General features: G+C 40.6%; 2 protein-coding genes across 2 annotated transcripts in view; both read right to left on the bottom strand.

Moving 5' to 3' along the window:
• LOC107374395 (zinc finger protein 84) overlaps positions 1 to 10,754 on the bottom strand; it is a 41,663-nt gene extending 30,909 nt beyond the window's left edge. Inside the window, exons 1-2 of the mRNA XM_070553001.1 lie at positions 10,368 to 10,754; positions 8,631 to 8,833 (exon numbers count right to left, since the gene is read on the bottom strand). Coding sequence (XP_070409102.1) covers positions 8,631 to 8,833; positions 10,368 to 10,395 — 231 coding nt within the window. The 5' untranslated portion in view covers positions 10,396 to 10,754. The remainder of the gene's footprint in view (positions 1 to 8,630; positions 8,834 to 10,367) is intronic.
• Positions 1,975 to 6,368, bottom strand: LOC139070551 (E3 SUMO-protein ligase ZBED1-like). Its single transcript, XM_070553010.1, has 3 exons — positions 3,722 to 6,368; positions 3,457 to 3,587; positions 1,975 to 2,677 (listed from the first exon to the last, which is right to left on the bottom strand). The coding sequence occupies exons 2-3, from the start codon at positions 3,475 to 3,477 to the stop codon at positions 2,267 to 2,269; spliced, it is 432 nt and encodes a 143-aa protein (XP_070409111.1). The 5' UTR covers positions 3,478 to 3,587; positions 3,722 to 6,368; the 3' UTR covers positions 1,975 to 2,266.
• Positions 10,755 to 24,234: the final 13,480 nt, after the last annotated feature.

The raw sequence follows: 24,234 nt of genomic DNA, 5'->3' as shown, positions 1-24,234 counted from the left end.
TGGGCCAAGGGATGTTGAGCCTGGTCGCAGCGCGTCGGCAGACTGACTGCATGTCCAGGTGGGCGGCCGGAGAAACCGCTCCATCCCTGGGAGAGGACGGAAAGCTAGGCATGGAGGCCTGAGCGATTGGGAGAAAGACGTCGTCCTCCTCGTCCTCCTCTGAAATGAGGAGTTCCGAGGTGTCCTCGTCGTCTCCGTAGTCCAACTCCAACACATCCTCGGCGGGGTGGCTCGGACCGGCCAGTTCGAGCTGTGAGCCCCAGCTGAGTTCGGCACACGGTTCCGGCTCCGGGAGGACATGTTCGCTGGCGTCCCCAGGCGGTGGCCCAGGGGCCGGCAGGCAAGGGTCCTTCCCCGACAGGCTAGCTTGGCGCGCTAGCCGCCGGCGAAGGCTCTTCAGGGTGAAGCAAGCGCAGCTCTCACATGACCCGGGGACTTCCAATGCCAGCTGGGCGTGTTCCAGCCCGAGGCAGCTCGAGCAGACCCTGTGCGGGTCTTTGCTTGAGATTTTGTTCCCACAGGTACAGAGGCGAGCTCCTGCACCGTCGAATCCTCTGGTGGGAGGAGCGGCTTCCATGTTGGCTAACTGGTGTGTTAGCATAGAACGAACAGATGCACTGGAGTGTGAAGCTGCTCGTTATGCCCCGAGCCTATGGTGAAGGTCAGGACAGAAGGACGGTAAGTTAACGTTCGGCGACGGAGAGAATATTAGAAGGCTCCGTCTGTGAACAGTTGAGCTAACTTACCTCAGAGATAAGCGACCACCGAAGCGAGAAGAGGTGATTGAATAGTGCGTACGTTGGGACGCTTGCTACTTATAGTAGCAGGGGGACGCGTACGTCACGGTCACTGGCCAATCAGGATTGGCGTATTGAGATAAGTGCTTCTGAGGAATCCGCGGAGGGGCGTATCCCATAGTGAGACATCGAAACGAATGTTAAGAAAGAGAACCGGCCATTATTCACCTCCGCTGACACCGGCCAAAATATGATACCCGGCAGTTAATTAAATACAGGCTAATATTAGAAGATTTACGGTATATATATATATATATATATACACACACACACACACACACACACACAGTGACGAACATAAGTATTTCAACACCTAGCGATTTTGCAAGTTCTACCACTTAGAAATCATGTAGGGGCCTGAAATGTACATTGTAGGTGCTTCCCCAAATTCACACTAAAGAGATTAAAGGATCTCGTCGCTCGCATTGACCTAAGGCTCATGGAAAGAAGGAGAGAAACAACTAGAGGATGCACTCGTGCTTCTTACCCAGGTCCTTCTCTATCTGGGTGGGCTGTTTCAGGAACCAAAACATTTGTGAGTAACCCCATCTCATCCAAACCTCATAAGGAACAACCAATGCAGCTTGGAAAAATAAAACTAACTGATCAGAAGAGAGAGAGAGAGAGCGAGAGAGAGAGAGCGAGAGAGAGAGAGAGAGAGAGAGAGAGAGAAAGAGAGAGAGAAAGAGAGAGAGAGAGAGAGAGAGAGAGAGAGAGAGAGAGAGGAGAGAGAGAGAGAGAGAGAGAGAGAGAGACTTTATTGACATTTTTCTAGCCTACCTATTGAGATTTAATATTTCATTTATTTTTTTATTTTATGTAATTTATATTTGTATTTTAACTGTTATGCCATGTAGTGCTGGGTATCGATTCAAATTTCCAGAATCGATTCGATTCCGATTCTTGGGATTTAGAATCGATTATCACTATCTAATCCGATCGATTCCGATCCGATATCGATTCAATTCAGGTCATCAATTTAAAAACATTTTTGCAGTTACCTTAATTCCATTGTGTAGTATATTGATAATATTGACATTCAACGATACATTAATGAAATACTGGCTATTAAAAACGGTTGTAAGCACCAGTTCCTCTCCAAGAATGTCAAGTGTTTCCAGTGTTTTCTAGGACATCATTAAATTCAGATGTTAGGAATTCAGCCAAATGCTATTGCTGTTGAAAGCAAATGCCATTTTTATTCAAATAAGTTTCACCATATGAAAAAAGATATTATTTGCCAGTGCAAATGTAAACAGAAACAGAAAGCTTAAAATTAACTGCTTTGGTTTTACTTTGTGCAAATAGAAATTAAAAGGTACAGAACCTTAAACAACTGTTTCACAGTCTTGTGCAAAAACTTAAACACTTCAAGTATCCAGAAACATTCATATTAATGTACCAACAAAACTGAACAGGAAATTAAACTTGACTAAAGACAGACTGTGTAAACTGTCCTCTTATGAACATCACTTGGGAATGGTAAGATTCTTCTGCAGGAAAAGTAGCTGATTCACACGTCCAGGGGTGAGACAGCTTCTTTTTGCAGTGATTATATCACCTGCAGTTGAAAAAACCCTCTCAGATGCGACACTGGTCCCAGGGACACAGAGATATCGCTTAGCCATGCGAGCCAAAAGAGGATACTCTTTTTCATCTTCTCTCTCCACCAGACCAGAGGATTGTCCTGCAGGTCTCCTCGCCCTGTACCTCTTGATCTCATCTTCTGCCACCTCTGCAAGAGTTTTCTTTGCATGTCCCCTCTCCTCTCTTGGTATGTAGGCTTCCCCAAGGAGAGACTCCAAAGCACTGGATTGCTTGGGGTTAGGTGCAGGGGGGTTGTTTTCCTCCTCTTCCTCCATTTCATCAACTTCATCTTGCTGCGTGAGAGAGAAGAAATACTTATATGTGTTGTTGTGCAACAATAGGCTTCGGTTTGGCTATGAATAACTTAACACATAACATAAATCTGTCATTTTGATCTAAACTATCAAGTCAGACAACCACTTGGATATCAGGAAAAGTGTTCAGTCTTGGTTCTTAGAGTTGTGTATTTTTTGAAGGTTACAATAGCTTACTGCCTTGTGTATTTGAGTGTAGTCTTATTATTTCTCGTTTTCTCCAAGGATATGTGCTGCTGTAGCGAATTAACTTCCCCACTGTGTGATTAATCAGAGTATATTCTATCATCTATGAATGCCTGCCTGCTCAGGCTGATATTTAAAATATGATAAAATATTTAAATATTTAAAAAATAAAAACATTAAAACATGTGTTTCTGAACAGTAAGAAACTGCACATTTATAATTGGAATAAACACAAACAACTTCTCCCTGATAGGTAAGAGTTTAACAAATAATATACTTCTATCAACAAACTCACTAACCTAGTAGCACTCAACGAAGATACTACTACTAAATATGAAAGAATAAATGAAAACTAAAATAAAAAATATACAAATAAGAATAAAACCAATAACATGTTGTGAAAACCAGGTTTAATAGGATGATTTCAGAAAATAGGCAAAATTAGCTTTCAACTAATTCAGATCAGACTTCACCAGAATGTGTGTGTGTGTGTGTGTGTGTGTGTGTGTGTGATCAATTACATGGTAGTATTTGCTTGGATTTTCTTTTTCACAAGGCTTCTTATTACTTACATTAGATGCTTCTTCCTCCATCCCACCCACTGCCTCAGCCTGGAGAAGGTGTGCTCTCGCTCCTCCTCACCCAGAAATGGCAGGGCTTTGAAGCGTGGATAAACAGCTGAGGCGGCATGCAGCATGGCCGTCTGATTCACATACGTGAAATATAAATGTCACACATTTAAATCTATGCAATTAGGGAGATAATATTTTCTTAAATTGTTTAATTAAATACACAATATAACCTATTTTCTCTCTCACACACACAAAATAGGCCTACCTTGTGCTCAGGTTTTTCTTGATCTCATTCTTCATATCCTTAACAACTTTGGAGTCTTCTGGGAGGCTGGTCATCTCCTTCAGCAGCAGAGCATGCAGGAGTGCCATCACTGAGAGAGTTGGTGACTTTTCTTCTGACATGACTTCAGTAGCTTTTTTCATTGGCTCCGCTACTTTCATTAGCCGCTTGAAGCCCTCGTTTTCAACGACAGAATATGGGCGCATATTCTTGCAAATGAAGCCCGCTATCACCTCAGTTTTTTTGTGAGAACGTGTAGAATTAGCCGGTAGTTGTAGTGATTCCTTGAATTTCATCTGCTGCAGACCAGCGGACGGCTTGCACGCAAGATCTTGGTGATGTCGCAAAATGCGATTGTTGAGATTGGTTGTATTTCCGCAATATTTCACCTCCATTTGGCATGCCTTGCAAATCACTTTGCTTTTGTCAAGCTGACCTTTCTCTTTGTCCGTTCTGAAACCAAAATGCTGCCAGACCGCAGCTTTAAGAGTTTTTGGTGTTTTCAAATCGAGCGCATGGCTAACGTCGCTGCTAGTATCCGACGCCATTTTAAAAAAATATCTTCACACCTAGCACGCATGCGTGAATTCAGTCACATGACGGTGGGCGGGAGAAGGTCGCTGCACCATATTAACCCTTTATCATCACCCACGCCTCTGAACTTCTTTTATATTTTAGCTGTACAAGAGCCAGACACTGTTAAATGGTTAAATCGATCTTTGGACGTATGAATCGATCTTTATGAATTTATATAAGAATCGATTCAGAATCAGAGAATCGATTTTTTCAACACAGCCATGCCATATGCTTGATTTTGTGAAAAAGCATAATAAAATGTGTTTTTTAGTTGGATAAACACATTCCTCATTAGAAATACTGTGAATGCACTGGGGGCAAATGGAGACCCATCCAAGATGGCAGCCAACTACTACGGCAGCTCCAATAGGCAGCGCCAGTCCACAGGGAGTCTTTGTATATGTCTGTGGTTGCTGCAGTCTGCTCGACCCTCTGTCAAGGATGTTTGAGTGGAGTGGGCCGCCAACAACTGAATGCAGCACAACCACCTCCCCTGGAGCACACCTACTGTTTTAGGATTCTTCAGAACTCACAGAAAATCTGTCTGCCTCTGGTAATGCATTAGCTTCCTTCTTAACACATTTTCACATATTTTAGTTGGAGAAAGATCCACTAAACCAAGTCTTTGCACATGAGTGCACAGGCATCAAGCAGCTAAAAAAAAAAGAAGTTAGGAGGTCTCTACTGCGCCATATCATCCCCAGAACTCCTATATGTCCTTTCACCAATGCTATGTTCTCTCACTCAAACCAGGAACATCAGTGTCCTGTCTTCATTGATTCAGGGGCAGACACAGAATTTATGGACACTGATATTGCCAAGTCTATTGGGTTGAGTTTACACCCCATTTCCAAAACACAGGAAGTACAGGCCATAGACGGTCACCCCATGTCACCCATGAAACGGAACCAGTGAGAATGAGACTAGGAGGCAAACATAGTGAAAATCTCTGCTTCCTGCTTATCAATTCCCCTGATATCCCAATCATTTTGGGGATTCCCTGGCTCTGAACCCACAACCCACATCTCGACTAGTGTAAGGGGGAGATTTTAAGTTGGTCTGACCAACGTCTGTCTAAATGTTTTTCCAATGCATCATCATGTACTCTATGTAGAACTTCCAAGAAACCTATCCTCACCTCTCCAAAGTTCCCCCAGATTACCATGACCTGAAAATGGCTTTCATTAAACACTGAGCCACCATGCTGCCTCCACATTGCCCATATGAATGTGCCATTGATATCCTCCCAGGTACCACTCCCCCCAGGGGGCATTTGTTTTCCCTCTCTGTCACTGAACAAACGGCCATCTTATTATCAAAATGCGTCTTTAAAATTCACAGACATCATATGTGAAATCCATGGCACAAAACAAGCGGAGTTAGACAATAGCGTTTTTAGCCCCGTTGACTTGCATTCATTTTTTTGTTCCTCTGTGAACCCGTGGTCCAGAAGTAGATGGGTGTGACTTAGGCGTTATGCCACCTGCTTTGCTTTAATTGCAATACAACAAAACTAAAACAGAAGTGATTCTCTACTTTAGTTAACACACTGCTATTTTACATACTGATATCAGTTTAAAAGTCCAAACTCTCACAGTCAATCTGTGTTCACAATCAGTCACTAACTTTAGAAAATATAACCAAACATTCAAATTATTTGCATTTGCTCATACCAAGACGTAGGGCTGGGCGATATGGCCTAACATCAATATCACCATTTACTCCTATAGAGAAACCTTACATAAACAAGCGCGTGTACACACACAGGTGCTCACATGGTGCTCTCAAAAGTATGGGCTTGGGCACGTTAAACACAGGTCTTAAGGCCATGGTGGGCACTTAATGCGCTGCGATTTATTATCGTGTGATTGTTCAGTAAAACAATGTTGATTTTATATTTCATCATCAAGTTGACACAGTGATAGCTTGATCTTGTTGTATTGTTGTTGTGTCCCTTTTTTTTTTTTGTTCCTTTGCTTTTTTTTCTTGTCTCTTTCTGCAGGTCTAGAAGCAGACTCTTGTTTATTATTGTTTATTTTTGTGGACCCTCCCCCCCCCCCCCCCTCAGGATAGATGCACCTAATACATATCTTACTTTACTTCACTGTTCTGGTGCTGAGAATATCACTAATGCGGATCAAAGGAGATACACAGATGAATGCACCTCTTATTTATTATTTGGAAACTACATTTACTGCAGCTGGCAGAGGCAGAGATTTTTTCTATTGATACACGGAATTTACAGAATCATTTTAAATTTTAATAGGGGAAGACGTCAGGAGGGAGCGGTAAAATACAGGGGGTCCCAGCAAAAACAAGAAACTACGAGTCTGATGAAACCCGCTGGTTTTCCATCAGGCAGTCACGGGGCAGCTCCAACGACCCAGTGGCTGTGCTGGGTCAATGTTATCGAGCTCAGTCCGGCTCGGCCGTGAACGAGCCGAGGCGACGTCGTGCTCTGTTATTTTCCCGCTTCAGAAGAAGCGTCCAACGTGTTTTTACGCTTTCTCCGAGACATGTCACGTTGCTAAGTTGTTAGCGCTGTGCGCTAACACGTCAATAGTGCAACGTAGCCTGCTGGAGGTTTTAAGGGTTCAGATGAAAACACCCGACCTCTCAGGCTGCTCACACATCGATCTTAAGTTGTCGCTATTGCGCTCACGCCGTAATACAGTATTAGATGCGGTTAAAGTCAGACATGACAAAATAAATTTTACATGAATAAGTGATGCTTAGCCTGGTGGGGGGAGGAAAACCTGTCAAGATCGTATCAACCCCGTGTCACTGGACTGAATGATTACAGGCCTGTGGCGCTGACGTCTGTAGTCATGAAGTCTTTTGAGCGCCTGGTCCTCCCCCCTCCTGGACCCTCTGCAGTTCGCATACAGAGCCAATAGGTCTGTAGACGACGCCATCAACCTGGCCCTCCACTTCATCCTGCAGCACCTGGACTCCCCGGGAACCTACACTAGGATCCTGTTTGTGGACTTCAGCTCTGCGTTCAACACCATCCTCCCTGCTCTGCTCCAGGACAAGCTCTCCATGCTCAATGTACCCAACTCCACCAGCAGGTGGATCACTGACTTCCTGACAGACCGAAGGCAGAGCGTGCGGCTGGGGAAGAATGTTTCCACCATTCAGACTATTAGCACAGGATCTCCACAGGGCTGTGTACTTTCTCCTCTGCTCTTCTCCCTGTACACAAACTGCTGCACCTCGAGCTATGACTCCGTTAAACTGATCAAGTTTGCGGACGACACCACCCTCATCGGGCTCATCTCTGACGGTGATGAGTCCGCCTACAGGAGGGAGGTGGAACGGCTGGTGTACTGGTGCAGCAGCAACAAGCTGGAGCTCAATGCTCAGAAGACAGTGGAGATGATTGTGGACTTCAGGAAAGTCACAGCCCCATCTCTCCTCCTCGTCCTGACTGACTCCCCCGTCACCACTGTGGACTCCTTCCGCTTCCTCGGAACCACCATCACACATGACCTTAGGTGGGAGCCATCCATCAGCTCCCTGCTCAAAAAGGCCCAGCAGAGGATGTACTTTCTGCGGCAGTTGAAAAAGGCCAAGCTGCCGGCCCAGATGATGGTGCAGTTTTACACGGCCATCATTGAGTCCATCCTCACCTCCTCCATCGCTGTGTGGTACGCTGGAGCCACGGTGAGGGACAAACATAGACTGCAGCGCATTGTGCGCTCTGCTGAGAAGGTGATTGGCTGCAGCCTTCCATCTCTCCAGGACCTGTACGTCTCCAGAACTCGGGGGTGTGCAGGTCGGATAGCAGCTGACCCTTCTCACCCGGGTCACAGACTTTTTGAGCCGCTCCCCTCAGGCAGGAGGTTACGGTCCATCCAGACCAGAACCTCCCGCCATAAGAACAGCTTCTTTCCATCTGCTGTTAGACTTGTGAATAGATTATAAACACACAACCATGCTCGTCTTCTGTACTCGACACAACGTCACGTTATCGGCCATGTTACCATTACCTGCCATTTTTATAGCTGAAAGTTTCTTTCTATTTTATTCTATTTTTAATCTTATTATTCATGTTATATGTAGCACATTAGTACCAAAGCAAGTTCCTAGTTTGTGAATTGTTTGTTCACTGACAATGGCAATAAACCTATTCTGATTCTGATTCACCCCTACCAAGACGCACCCAGCAGCAGCGATGATGTCAACTGTAAAATATGTTATTCACAATTGAAATGCAACAATTAAAATCATGATCCAAAGTAGCCCCTCCCACACAAAAGAGGGTGCTTCAGGACATAATTTGCATCGACTAGAAAATCAAAATGCAACTCACACGAGCTCTGAGACCCAAAATTAGTTCAGCTCGCTGCCTTATGGAGAGAATTTGAGGGACGATCTCTGTGACCCTGAAGACAAATTCCTCAAGCAGGCCATAGTCCAACACCACTTTCTGCTCCACCGTCTGCCAGATGGCAGCAGACACCAACCGAATGGGTGAGACCAGAAGGCGTAGTGAAGAGATGGAAAGAGTGGAAGCTGTGGAGAAGAATACATTAGGTAAAAATTTAGGAAAGTTGAAATCTCATCTGTAAAAAAAAATTTAAAACAAGTACAACTAAATCAAGTTTAAAATTAAAGCTCTAGAACTTCTTCAGTGATTTTAGACAAATCTACCTAGCACAAAAATTTTGGTGGTTTGTTATTTGCACAATTTCATCACAATTAGCTATTATTGTCCACAGATCTTATGTACCAAATCCCAACTTGATTAGAAAAATTGATGGAGTGGTCACTAGAACTGATTTGCGGCTCTTGCAATATGAGAAGTAAATCTAGCTAAGCAAAAATGTGTGCATCCTTGATCAAGTGATGCAAATTCTTTGAATTAATCATTTAGTGTAGGTATTGGTGGATTTTGTTCTGCTAAACTGGAATGTTTTATTTTTTTTTTTTTTTGACCCAGGCATTTTTGGTTGAAACAAAAAATAATCTTACTTTAACAGAAAAAAAAACACAATTTGAGCTTGGACCTGCTGGGTCGGGTGTGTCACAGATGCGCTCCAAGCAACTCTTTAGCAGTGAGATGGGGATAAAGTGTGAAATAATGCCCAGAAGCGCTGATGGAAATAATTTCTTGATCGTTACCTCCTCAATGTTCTGTGTGTAAAGTGTAAAATATCTGCACATCTGCTTGAGTCATTAACAAACATACTCACAGCCAAATAAATAAACAAATTGCCTCTTGTAAAGACAACTGTAACAGCTCAGATCATTGTTGATGGTTGAATAAGTTGTCACATCACCACAAATGTGAACTGATGTTCGTCCTCAGCTTACACACCAGAACTTTTCACGCTTGTGTTTCTGTATCATTTGACTTCCCTTGTTTTTATACTTAACTTTGTTCTATTTTAATTACTATCTTTTGAAAAGATTAAAAAAAATTGTACTTGTAAAGCACCTTGTGATTTTTGTCTAGAGGCACTATATAAAACCCGTTTATAAAGTCCAAAAAAGTCTCCTTTAACATTGTGCATCACTGTTTAATTCAACCTTTTCCTATAAACCCTTGATATAAAATAGATGTTGATTAGAACCACGTGGATTAGCCCTGAAACACTTAATTTCCTTTCTAAACATAATTTATCCACCTCCAAGTGTCTGTCATACATACTGCTATGTTCACAAATGCCACACGGGTTCAGTCCGATGCGCCTGCGATGCTTGTTGAAGACACAAAAAGGGAAATATGACCAGATACGTTTCTGACTGTGTTTGAACATTTGGAGTTCACTCGAAAACGCAGTTTAGGGCACTTCCTACCCTAGCATTGTAGCGCTAGTTAGCTACGCTCCGGTAACTCATCATCGGTAATGTAACCGCCACGGTTATTACCTCACATGCATCTGGTACAGCACTAGGTGCTACAGGAAGCAATGCATTATTCAAATACCGCTTCAGAAAGGCTTAGATTAAAACGTGATTTACGGTGTTGTTAGCAATGCTATTCCCGCGCGCGGGTTGCGGTGCGGCCTAGCCAAACAAATAACTCTGTTGCCGTTTCACTCACCTGGTGACTCGAAAATAGCTCCATCCATTCTGAATATTTATCTCTCTTACATTACACTGAGTAGATACTAATTATGTTGATTTACTAAAGTTAACCTGAATATTTTCTGAAGTTTCCTCGAGCGATTTCTCCTCTTCAACACAACGGATACTCCGGGTTCCGTCTAAAACAACAGTCCGACTTGAAGCAAAGACATTATAATTTCGTTCTGCATTTTAATGTTTAGCTGTTCTCTGTGATTTCAGTCATTCAGTCTGACTTATACTCAATTTTATATGTTTAATGGACTTAGATTTTGAATTTAATTAAGTGTAAGCTAAGCTCCAAGACTTGCTGGTAGTGACTTTTAGTGTCTCTTCTTCCGGTCATGGGTCCTGGGCCTGCCGGACAGGCAGGGCCCTTTTTGTTCTTCAACAAACATAACGGTCTCTTTATTTTTATTTTTATTAGGGTTCCAAGCCCAAAGGGCAGGGAACCCTATTGTTTTTCTACGGATTTTTCATTATTTATTATTATTTATTATTATTCTTCTCCGCTAAAAGTATATGGGCGCAAGAGCCTGAAATTGCCAGGGAAAATCTGACATGGCAGTCTGATAGAAAATCCTGACCGCTACTCAGATTCGAAAATTTGGACCCCGCGTCACCTAGGTGGCGCTATTGCGGAGGTCAACACGTTTCAGCTACTAGCTCCCAAACCGTAGGTCCTACAGTCAAAAACTTTATATGTACATGATCCTTGGATGATTCTCCATCTTTTATGTATTGGCCACGCCCATTTCCGCCTAACTAGATTTTTTGCTAGATCACAAAAAATGCAAAACTTAGTTTTAATCACCTATTCGACATTTTTCGTCGAATCAACTTCAACCTTCGTACATATGATCTGTGGACTAAGATAAGATCTTGTGATGAAGAAAAATGCAGAAATACTGAAAATTGGGCTAATAACGCCATGTCAAATTCAATGCGCTAGCTAGCACATGTGATAATTGATGATATCTTCACTATTTTTCAAGATAAAGTGATGAGACTCTAGACCCTTATAAAGTATGAGCGGCAAGCCCAATCGACCCAATTTGGTTTAGATTCACCAAGAGGGGGCGCTAAAGAGTCAAAAAGTTTGTTTGAGCAAAACGGCTTGATGGATTTCCACAGAGCTTGGCATATATGTTAATCATCGGACCCTTAAGCTATATTTTGAAAATGATTAAAAAGTGGGCGTGGCTTATAGGCCTTAAAAATTTTCGCCCTTTTCCTCATGAAAAATACATATTCTATACAGAAAGTTACAATTCATATCAGTCATAGTGACATCTACAATCACAGAAAAAAAATTGAATTTTTTCCAATAGGTGGCGCTGTTGTACCCCAAAAATGTTTATGGCGTGTTTCTCCCCATTTTTTTTTGTTAAAAAACAAATGGTCTCATCCAGTATGTTCATTGAGTCAGTCAAATTAAGATGAGTATTTTAAAAAATATTTTTAACTTATGCTAATTAGTAGAAATTTGCATAGTAAGTCAAACGTACTTTCGTAAACTCCTCCCGGCCCTCAGACCCAATCACATCACAACTTTGCCTGACAAGAGAGGAGGAGCGGCTGACCAAACGATCTGAAGGGATTTTGGATAATTTGCTTACTTTTTTAAATATGAATTTTTTAAATATTTTTTTGGGAATGAAAAAGTTTTTTTAGCATAACTTCAAAATATTTGGACATTTTTCAAAGCTGTTCATAACAGTCAAACCTAAGGTCAATTCAAGTGTATGTCTTGATTTTCACCTTGATTAAACAATAGGGGGCGCTATAAATAGCAAGACATTATACTGCTGAACTGGTTAAATGGATCTGCACGAAACTTAGTAATTGTCATCATTGTAGAGTCTGAAGACTACTTTATCAATATGGTAATGATTGATCAAAGTGGGCGTGGTTTATGATCATTTAAAATTTCAAATTTGAAAAATTTCCTAAAAATCATTATTTTCATGTAAGAAGCTACGTTTTCCAGATTGTGTTAACTGGATAGCCATGAGCTTAGATATTGAAAACCGCAGCTCCACGAAGAGGTTTGCGCTTTAAATTTACAAAAATACATTTTTAGGCTAGCAATTGTTGCGCAAATTCTGTTTTCATAATCTTCTTGACATTTGCCACAAAGTTCAATCTTAGGTGGTTCCTGAAACAAAAAAAATGTCGTCTTGATTTGAGCTCCCCCTTGTGTTTAATTATAGGACATATTTTTGTCTACAGCAACTAACGCAAATATTATTTTATTGTAGGTACAATTTTACATTTATGACCCCAACAAAAATATAAAAAGAATTCTCACATCACAGAGGCAATCTGGGAATATTTTGAGATTTTTGTACGAAAGCATTGATTTTTAATGAATTTTTTACTTTTTGCCAGTTTTTTGTATAGTTGGACAAAAAGTAACTAATTTTTGTTAGAAAGTTTTTTTTAGGTACAAAGTAAATATAAAACATTTATAACATTCCACATGTGCCTATGGTGATCTGAGATTTTTCTATAAATTTTAGAAAGGAGCACTATTTTTTATGAATATTTTAATTTTGACTGTGACCCTTACAGTTATATTTACCGATTTTTCTTCAAAAAAGCTTTGAGTCTACTGATTTAAAAACAACATCATAATATTCCACATGTTAACACTGCCATGTGAGAATATTTTGGTAATTTTATGATGAGTTATGTATTTTTCATGATTTTTTGAAACATTTGGTCAGTAAGTCACAAAATGAAACTCATTGTTTTTGTTGAAAATCAATTAAATCTAAAGACATTATCAAGTATTTATGTTGTTTGTAATATTCTGTTGATGTTTAGATTATTGTTTGATAATCTCACTCATTAAATCTTCACGTTCTTTAATAAGGAAACAGTGGAATTACATTGTAATCACGATTGAGAAGTCAGCCATGCCTCTGAAAGATGTGTATATAGGCTTTGCAGGTTTAATGACGTATCCTGAGTGTTACTTTCATTGCGCCGGTTGAAGTGAGCTGACGGGACGCCGGCGGGAGAACGTGTTTTTGGGGCGGGACCGCGTGAGGACCGGCGAAGTTGAGGGTGGGCGACTGGCGCTGGGGGCTTGGAACCCGTTGATAACTGCTTGCAGTTCTAGTTTCTAATTTTATTTTTATTTTTATTTAAGGGGCCTGTCACTAGGCAGGGCCCTTTTTGTTCTTGTTTTTATTTATTTTTTCTGTATACATGGGCGTCAGATGCATAAAAAATGTGGGGGGCACATGATACAGGGAGAATGGGGCACAAAAAATAAAAATGGTGTAGATTACATTTCCTGCACTCTGGTGTATTTACACAGGTTGTTACACCTATTTTATCTACTGTACTAAAATATTAACTCAATAACTATTGTTCACCACAAACCTCTCGCTGTGTAATGTAGAAAATATGAAAACACAAAAAATAGACACTTCTAATAAAATGTTGATTATGTGTTTTTTTCATTCTTGGTGATAATAAGAATACCAGAAGGTGGCTATGGACTGAATTTGAATTTAATTAGCCATTTTAACATTTAATAAGAAGGATTCCTAACAACTGCTCTGATTACATTCATTAGGTTTATTGGATATGAATTCCAGATATCAATGAATCTTTTGATCCAAGTACAGTTATATTTTCCAGATATCCATAAAAAACATTCTTAATATCCATAATGAACACTTGACATTTCTAATTGTATCTATTTAAAATGACAGTATGTAGTTTTGCTGGTGATAGGGGGCAGTACATACCTGAATGATTGCAAGCAAGCATTACTTTTGTAGAAAAAGCAAGAGGAACTCCAAGGCACTCTCAAATAGAAAAAGTTAAAAAGCCTTTATTGTAATGGCTGGCGAATTAAACTTGTCATTTGTTTTAAGGGCAACAGAACAAAGAAGCGTTTTTATTAAGCTTAGAGATGAAGAGTGAAGCTGCTAACTGTTTTAAAAGCACAGTGTTACATTCAGAGTTTAACACAGTTGACATGTTTTAAACAACAATTAAATTAGTTTGTGTGAAGAATATAATTTTTATCTTCTCATGTGGATAAATGTAAAAATGTGTTTCTGTGACCTCTGATTTTCTCTGTAGGACTGCAGGTGTCCAGGGTCAGGAGAGGCTTTACCTGGTTGTCATCCTGGGAGAGAGGCCTTCTACTGTCATCATGTTAATGTTATTTAGCTGTTTGATATTTGAACACATTTATTAAAACAAATACTAACTAATAACTCTTTCTGGTCATTGATTTTATCACCAGTTTTATTATTACAGATGTTTTTGAACATGTTACATGAACAGAAAATGAAAAGAAGGTAAGGAGACAAGATTATTTATAATACGTTACACTTATTTACAGATCAAAACCAGTATGGACCAGTTATGTACGGTTAAAGCAGGATTAACCTGAGTGACTCTTCCTGGATCATTTATTTAAACTGAGTGAGCAGGAGGTCTTTAACAGTGCAGCTGGATCTGCTGCAGGAGGATCCAGACGTGGATGGAGGGCTGGAGCAGACCCGTGGCTGGACGTTTCTGGCCAGAGGAACATCATACAGGACGGTCTGCAGAGAGAGCTGTGGGACGCTTCCTCTCACTGTCCACTCCATCGTCCATCTACAGGGCCTGCTGAGCTGCCCTCAGACGACGGCTGTTACATCTCTAAGACGTATTCAGAAATATGAAATGAGGAGATGGTTTATGGATCCACTGGTATAACAATTGTGACTCTTCAGCAAATAAAACCACAGTGTTGTTTTTAATAGAGGTTCCTACATAAATGACTTGCCTGTTAACATCAGTGGTGGTCTGCTGGTACCTCCTCCAGGACAGAATACAGCTGACCGTCTCCATACCAGCCATCATCTGCATCTTCCTCAGGCTCATCCTCCAGGGCCACAACTTCGCCAGCACAGATGCAGATGTGCAGAATAGTGCATGCTGACCTGTAATGGATAAAAAATGAGTTTTTTTAAAAGAGCTTTTATAAAGGAGCGCTTCCCGGACTCAACATAAATTGGTTTGTGGTGCTCTTTGGATGGGAAGATTCAGTTGAAAAAAACAAGAGACACTCCAAGGCACTCTCAAATAGAAAAAGTTAAAAAGCCTGTATTGTAATGGCTGGGTCATATATGGCCTTTAAAAAAAAAACTCCAACGCGTTTCGGCGAATGTAGCCTTCATCAGGGAGTCAAAAAGTTCTCAGCAGTAAGGAGAGATTCTTAACCAATACAAGCACCAATCAGAAAGCGCCACATAGCAGATGTGTTAGACAGGTGACAAGTGTCAACAATCACCAGCAGGTGTCATCCTTATTAAACTGAAAGAAACCGACATACTGTAGTAAATAAAATACACCAAATATCATACAGTATATAAAATGGTTCAAATGCACCTGTTACATGTCAGTGCCGGCTGGACATGTATTTTCTTTTTCTGGCTGTGTTTGTGTTTGTCATCCCCAGCTGCAGAGCCTGGTTAGAGGACTGCTGGTGCTGCTGGAGCTGGATTGGCTAATAAAGTGCCCAGCCCTTTGCCAACAGACCAATCTGGATCCCCGAAGGTCTCTGCTGGACCAATCAGAAGCCGAGGAGTCACTATAAAGGCTGGCTACAAGCACCGGCTCTCTCTCTCTCTCTCCCTGGCACCTGTTGCTGATTGACTCACCTGTGTTGCAGCTGGAGCCTGTCTTTTGTTTGAAGGTTTGTGGTGGGGGTCATCAGATTGATGACATCCGGGTACCAAGACTTTGTGGGCCACTGAGGGGCCACTAAAATCAGAGACAGGTATGACATGTTCTCTCCAGTACTGCTGGAATAAGTTCTACTGGAGGAAAAGCATAGAAGAGAACATTGGGCCAAGGGTGCGCTAGAGCATCTGAGCCAGCTGGAGCGGTTTGATCCATTAAGAACAGTAGTGATGATGATGTGAAGCCTTTTGAACCAACAAAGCTTTACAATCCAATTGTATTGAAAAAAGGTTCAAAGTTCGATGCTTCAAAACTCTGGGAGGACATCTGCTGGTAAATGTTTGTATTTCATTGTATTGTCACCCAATTCTACTGAAAATGAATGGTGTATTGAACTTTATGGACAAATAAAGCATTAAAAAGCTTCCTCAGGATCATATAATAGTGTCTTGAATTTGAAAATTACACTAAATATACTAAAATTGCTTTTCTTGGTGTGAATACTTGAAATGAAACAATGTTTATTTTATGGGATACGTGATGAAATACATCTAATTTACACATATTAACATTCTCTACATATTCATATATTTAACTTTTCACATTTCTATTGGATTATTAGGCAGGAATAATTAGCTCAATTTATGTATCTTTTTTAGAAATAGAGTAACAAAATGAAGATTAGGAAATTCACATAAGGATAGGACATACTAAATTCCATTACACGTACAACCAAACTGAAAAGCTCATCAACTATTATATTAATTTCCAATAAAAGAAGAAAAATCATACCAAACTAGATTTTAATTTAATTAAAGGAAAATGACAGACGGTCTAAAAGATATAGCCCTACAATATGCACCAAGTATTACTACCATAAAGGTAATTTACTAGACTAGACCAAATACATTTTCAAACCTTATTTGGAGAGATTAAATTGAAACATTCCCACATCTCAGAACGTCCTCTTTTTGCTACAGGATCCATTTTTGCGACTCGGTGTTTTATCACTGAATACTGAATCCTGAACCGTCAATCTCAGGTTATACAAACCAGTATGGCAAGCCAAATAAGCATTTATTCTTATATCAGGATATCAGCCAGAATTGTCATGAACATGTAAGCCATTTCTGTACACTAGTTAACTAGTTAGCCATGTTCGTGTCAACTAGTTAAATATCGAGGGTGAAAATGTGCCCACTAGTTAACTAGTGACAGCAGAAATGCGCACTAGTTAACTAGTGAACACATTTAGGCTTCAGTAGTTAACTAGTTGACACAAAAACTGCTCAATAGTTAACTAGTAAAAGCAGAAATGCAAACCAGTCAGCTACTTGAAGGTATTTGTCTCACTAGTTAACTAGTGAGGGTCAAAATGTGCACACTAGTTAACTTGTGGTAGGCATAAATGTGCACTAGTTAACTAGTGAACACACTGAGCAATACTAGTTAACTAGTAAGATATGAACCATTTTAACTAGTTAACTAGAGAGAATTTAGGCCTTACTAGTTAACTAGTTGACATTTAGGCTGTCACTATTTTACTAGTTGACACAAACATGGCTAACTAGTTAACTAGTGGACAGAAATGGCTTACATGTTCATGACAATTCTGGCTGAATCCTGATATCTGAATAAATGCTCATTTGGCTTGCCTTAAACCTGCGCCTCTCGGTTTGCGTTGCTTTAAATGTTTGAAACAACGTGTGAAGCGGTCACGTGGGTGGAAGGGTGAATGAAGCATCGTTGCTCATTGGTCACGTGACTTTCAGTAAACAAATCAAGCTCCGACACAGTGGTTCATGCAACTGGGGACATAAGCTGCTCTGAGAGACAGGAGATTCAGACTGCAACAGTGCAGCAACGTGTGGGGCAGATTCAGCAGAGGAGGAGAGCGTGTTCCTCCCTGTCTGACTGGCTTAATGAGCTGACCTGTATTGGAATGCTTACTGTGTGAAAGTCCTTGAGACGGCTCTGGTCGTGATTTGGCGCTTTTTAAATAAACTTGAATTGTTTAGATGTGAGATGACTGAAATGTTTCAGAGCCAGAAACATGGCTAACAGCTTCGGAAAGTTTATATGGAATCTGGATTGGGCTGAGGATCATACCCCCCTCACCACTATGCCCCCCAGCCTCTTAAGAGAAGCGTTCTGACAGCATCCCCATAAGAGAACCCTGGCACAACAGCCCTGGTTCTCTCCATAGGAGAAGTCGCCATGCGAGCTCTGGTGACCGTCAACCTCTGCTGGAGGTGACGTGAAGGATGAAGATGGTGAGAGCGGACCCACCGCTGGAAATGTTTAATCTTTCACAGGCCGAGAGGCACTACAGCTACGGAAGAAGCCATCTTGCCCAGCGGCTGTAGAGCTGTGCCGAGTGTTAGTTAGGCTCCTAGCTGATAGCGGGCTAAGCAGCTGCGTAACGCGGCTATTCGCTGGTCTGAGAGACATGCTCTGCCTGACTGAGAGCAAATTTCCAGTCCGTGGAAGGAGAAAGTTTGACTCTGAACCTGGGAGCTCTTTTTGTAATTTACTGTGAAACCCAGGACTTGAATATGATAGAGAACCTGGGATATGTGAGCTTCCGCTTTCCCACTGGAATTTGCTACCAGAACCCAGTCATCCAGATAGGTGAGAAAGCAGATTCTCCTCTCCCCGAGAGGTGTTAGCGCGGCTTCCACACATTTGGAAAAGATGTGTGGAGCTAGGGCTAGTCCGAACGGGAAACCATGATCTCGTAGGCTTTTCCTTCAAATACAAATCATGTTGTCATGTTGTTGTGATCGGGATAAATTCCCACATGGAGGTACGCATCCGTGAAATCGATCATGGCAAACCAATCTGCTTCCTGCTTCTCGGTTTATTCTGGAGTACCGTTGCATGACATTAACAGATTTACTCCATATATTAGGCGAAATGAGATTTCGGAGTGTTTGAGGACTCTTGATAAACGCCTATTCAAATTCCTCAGATCTGGTTGGTCAGTTTATAAACAAACACTTCTTAAAAGTGAACTCACTTCCTATTTTTCCTGGTTCCAGCCAAAGGTCACAGCTCATACTAAATGACCAACCTATGGGCAATTGTCATGGATTTTATCAATATGTTTATCAATAACCCATTTCCTGTAGTGAAGAGAGAAGGAGACAATGAGCAGACAAGTCAAACAGTTATAACTGTGGCATGATGCCGAAGCAAATGCCCCGAAAATCTGTTCACAGACTTTATTTACAGAGAGGACGAGAAGAAAGGAGGAGTGAGGTCATTGTGTGAGAGAGGGTCAGTGTGTGTGTGTGTGTGTGTGTGTGAGCATGTAGAGAGGCATAGAACAATACATTACATCCAGTTGATTGAGTCCATGATCAAGAATTAATAAACATAGATTTTTCCATAACATTCCCTCCTGTTTATCCGAATAGGATAACCAAACAGAAGGAAGTAACAAAACAAAACCAAATAAGGAAAAATAAAAATAAGTAAAATAATAAGGAATTTCATCCTCTTCCATAACTTGTCACCACTAACTATGAAAGCTACATCGATCACAAAAATCTAATCATAGAAAAGGGGTAAACCAGGAAAGATGATCACCTCAGTAGTCATGAGGGCCAACAGGTTACAAATCAATTATCTCGAGACAAAACCAAAACCAAATTGATAAGCATCAAAACAAGAAAAATAATAAGTTAAGTAACAAACACCACGATCAGATGTAAAAGGTTCAGAATCAACACGAAAAGTCAACACAGCATAAGGTGCTGCAATCATATGTCCATTGCAGATTGTAATCTCAATCCTGTTGACTTGTCCAAAGAATAATTCCATACAAAGCTCAATACAAAAACAGCAAAAAAGAATAACAAATAAAATAATAAAGATGATTCCAATAAAAAATAATGAGTACAAATAAATTAATAAACACAAATAAGGCAAACACAACTGACAATAATATCTTACAGCAGTTCACAGAGATAGAAAATAGAATCAGCTAAATCAACACAATTATAGACATAAAAAGCTATTCCATACATATCGAAACGAATTTCCTGTGATGCACAATTCTACGACTAATGGCAGTTCCTGTAAGAAGATTGGGAAGGGTCTGCAAAACCATATAATACACAGAAAACATCAGTTAGGTGTATTGAAACATCAGGTGAATTTAAATCAAAGCTCTAAGGTGCAGACAAATCTTTCTGTGAAGGAGGAAAAATGAAGGTGTAATATTCATTTACTCAGCTCTAACTACGGCAGAGCTGAGGCAAACCAGGCGTTCTTCATCAAGCGCTTGTCCGTGGACTGAGAGTCTTGGTTGGAGAATAGGTTAGAAAGTCAGAGTCCTCTTCCGTTGGTCTGGATGGTTTCAGTCTTACGTTGATGAGTACCTTGAAGTTCAGGTCCGGAGCATTGTAACGTGGTTCGGAACATGAAGCGCAAAGTTCAACTTCTCAATAGGAAGACACCGGGGTCCCAGGTGTCGAGGCGGTTGTCCAATTGTCAGGGAGCTGATCTTCTCCCGGAAAAGGTCCTACAGGTCCTTGACCATGAAACCGGTCTGGAGATTTGGGTGCAGGTGCTTGAAGTAGTTGATCCTTTCCCTTTCCTTGTTTTTGTATTGTTTTTGAATGTCAGAAATGTATATTTGGGAATGTGGAGATGTTATATTGGTTTCACTGGTAAAAAATACATAATTGAAATGGGTATATATTTGTTTTTTTGTTAAGTTGCCTAATAATTATGCACAGTAATAGTCACCTGTACACACAGATATCCCCCTAAAATAGATAAAACTACAAACAAACTAACTAAAAACTACTTCCAAAAACATTCAGCTTTGATATTAATGAGTTTTTGGGTTCATTGAGAACATTGTTGTTGTTCAATAATAAAATTATTCCTCAAAAGTACAACTTGCCTAATAGTTCTGCACTCCCTGTATGTCTTGTTTTCTCTTTGGGACTAAAAATCAATCATACATTAGTGTCATTAATCAGTCAGCAGTGGACGGATTTTCTAGATTATTTGACAGCAGCTCAGTTCAGGGTGACGATCCAAGCTTGTTCATCCAGTCATCGGATAAACAATGCTGCCGTATTTTAGATAAAGTAGCTCCTGTTAAGCAGGTTACTTTTTCTAGCAAGAAACAAAGTCCCTGGATTAATCAAAATATTTACAGTCTCAGGACATGCCGCAGAACTGAGAGACGTTGGAAGACAACTAGATTAGAAAGTCACAGGCTGCACTTTAAAGAACTGATAACATCTCTGAATGAGATGGTGAAAACTTCCAGGGCCACTTACTTTGTTCAGCTGATTGTTGTAAACAAAAGTAACTCTAAAGTCCTGTTTGACACCATAAACCAGACTGTTTCACCCCACGCCCCTCTTATGCCAGTAAAATCAAGGTCTGACTGTAACAACTTTCTAGCATTCTTTTAGAATAAAATCATAAAAATCAGGGAAAGTTTTTCACCCCCCACCCCCATCAAACCAGGGGCGTGTCCAGGGAGTGGCCTGGGGTAGCACATGCCACCCTTGGAATCTTATTGGCAACCCCAGGTGCCACCACACTAATTTACCTTTAAATAGGCTTTTCATTGTCCACAAAAGGCTTGGGGGTAAAACAAAAAAGCATAACCATTGGTGCCACCCATGCATAAAGTTGTGCCTCACCTGGACCACCCCATTTTAAAAGATCTGGACACACCACTGCATCCAACCCCCTCCCTCTTAATCATGGTCTGTCTTTACTCCTGTAGATTTCCAGGACATGTGCCTCATTCAGAAACACATGAAACCAACCTCGTGCCCTGCTGAGTTCATTCCTACTACCTTGTTAATCAGGATGTTTGACCAAATTGGCCCATACATTGTAGATTTTATTAATTTATCCCTACAATCTGTCTCTGGATAACCTAGCCTTTTAGATGGAGGCATGTTGGAGGCAGGGCAAGGGAGAGCCGTCTTTACCGACTGTATTCTGATGAGTGGGTGGTGGATTGAGCAAATAATGACTGACTAAAAAAGGATGTTTTTTTAAGCCGCTAAAATTATTTGACTGAAAAATCTGGTTGATTCCCCACACTATGGTCATTTAGCCTGACCTCTGAGCTAGTCTGTAACCTGGAGCGCTGGTGGACCTGGGAAAAATAGGAAGTGAGTTCATTTTTAAGAAGTGTTTATAAACTTTGACCAACCAGATCCACGTTTACCAAGACCCTCAGATGTCACACATTCCTCCAGCACTCAGAAGAGGCTGGTTCCACTTAATGTGAAATAAATCTGTTAAAGATTCATTTGTTAATGCACTGTAGGGTTTGGGAAATTGAGTGCTTTAAGAGCTCAATATATATATTATTATTATTATTATATTGTGGGCTGCATGGTGGCACAGTGGGTAGCACTGTTGCTTCGCAGCAAGAAGGTTGCAGGTTCGAAACTCGGCTGTGGCCTTTCTGCGTGGAGTTGCGTGTTCTCCCCATGCATGCGTGGGTTTCCTCTGGTTTCCCCCACAGATCACAACATACCCTACAAGTTAAAAATTGTACATCGCTTTGGATAAAAGCGTCTGCCAAATAAATTAACATAAATATATATATATTACCTCTACTTATGACCAATAAGCTGTGATACTCTATCTAAATATAGAATATCAACCCTGCTCGGTCTTTACTGTTTATCAGAAGATCCTAGGATTCTTTGTTTATTAAGGGATTGTACACACTTCGTTTTGCTTCAGAAGACAGTCAGGTTTATAAAAGTAAGAATTTATTTGACCAACAATTAAAACAAGACAAGTTAACTAACATTTACTGTGATGGATGGAACTAGATATGACGTATGAACCTATGTGTGAATGCGATGTTATCAGAACTTCTGTATCTAGGAGAGCTGAGTTCTGGATGTAAAAGAATTTGTGTTGAGCTATGAAGTTGATATTATTAAAAACACATCAGACGCTATCTGTCGTGTCTACACACCCACTCGAAGATCCTCGTTATAGATCCGGAGTGTCGAAGTCCTCGGACTTCCAGGCACCGAGGTCCGTGGAGGAAACTGCGGCACTACTAGACTGCTCTTAGAGTTGTCTCCAGGTCACAACAGACAGATGGAACCGCGCGTCTGGGACTCTTAAGGAGTCTGAACAATATCAGTTTGTTCTGCAGGAACTGTTCGCTGTATCAGCTTTGCAGGTTTAAAAAGATTTGATGACGTGTCAAAAGCTTTGATGGGTTAAAGAGACTTTTGCTTCAGATGGCCGGTCTGAAGCTTTCTCTAGAACTGACTGAGCTGAGCTGCTGAATCACCAGAGTGATCCAGTTTTAATGTTCTCATGTTATGATTTGTGTAACCAACCAGAGGTTGACAAGTTTAGGAATTTATTACCAAGAAAACTCAGAAACACACCTTCCTTGATACCGGAGGCTCTGATCTGGGGTAAAGGACTATTTATGTGTCACGAGTTTAACTTAACTTTACTTTGTCCTTGTGTGAGTGCAAGTGGTGATGACCATATAAACATGCTGAGATGTATTTCAATCAATGTAATCATAACATAACATTCATTTAAAACTTCAATCATTGAGCACAGATTAATGAAACATTTCATTATATTATAATAATTATAAGTAGTAATAAACAAACGTTTGTTTAATGATTATCTAGCTTATAAGGTGTAGAAGTTCATGTTTCATTTAGGAAATCATTCTTTGATTTGGCAACTGATCTTGGCTGCGTGTGTTCCTTATTCAAAGGCATGAAGAATCCTGTAGGATGATAAGGGAAGCTTGGACCTTGAGGAGAAAACATTATTGACATTTCGTTATTACGTGTTCAGAGCTGCAGAGAGGCTCTGAGCTCCAGCTGATGGGATGAAGGCAGGCTGATTTAAAGGGAACACGTGCAGTCTCGTGTCTCCTCTTTGACCAGATGTTGAATGGTCAAACTGTACCTAAAAACTGATCATTGCTGGACATTACATACTTAAATATTAACATGTGAATGTAACTGATAATAAATCATTATTAAATCATCAAGTAGACTCATTTTGTGCATTTAAGATTTGAAATAAGTCATGAAATAATAAACTTTTATGTTCGTTCATGATTAATTATTAAACCACTTTAGATAGAACATTCATTGTAGAGA

Source organism: Nothobranchius furzeri, chromosome 7 (genome assembly GCF_043380555.1).
Source record: "Nothobranchius furzeri strain GRZ-AD chromosome 7, NfurGRZ-RIMD1, whole genome shotgun sequence".
Classification (NCBI taxonomy): Eukaryota; Metazoa; Chordata; class Actinopteri; order Cyprinodontiformes; family Nothobranchiidae; genus Nothobranchius; species Nothobranchius furzeri.
The sequence above is the reverse complement of the archived record's forward strand: the minus strand, read 5'-3'. Positions and strand labels throughout refer to the sequence as shown.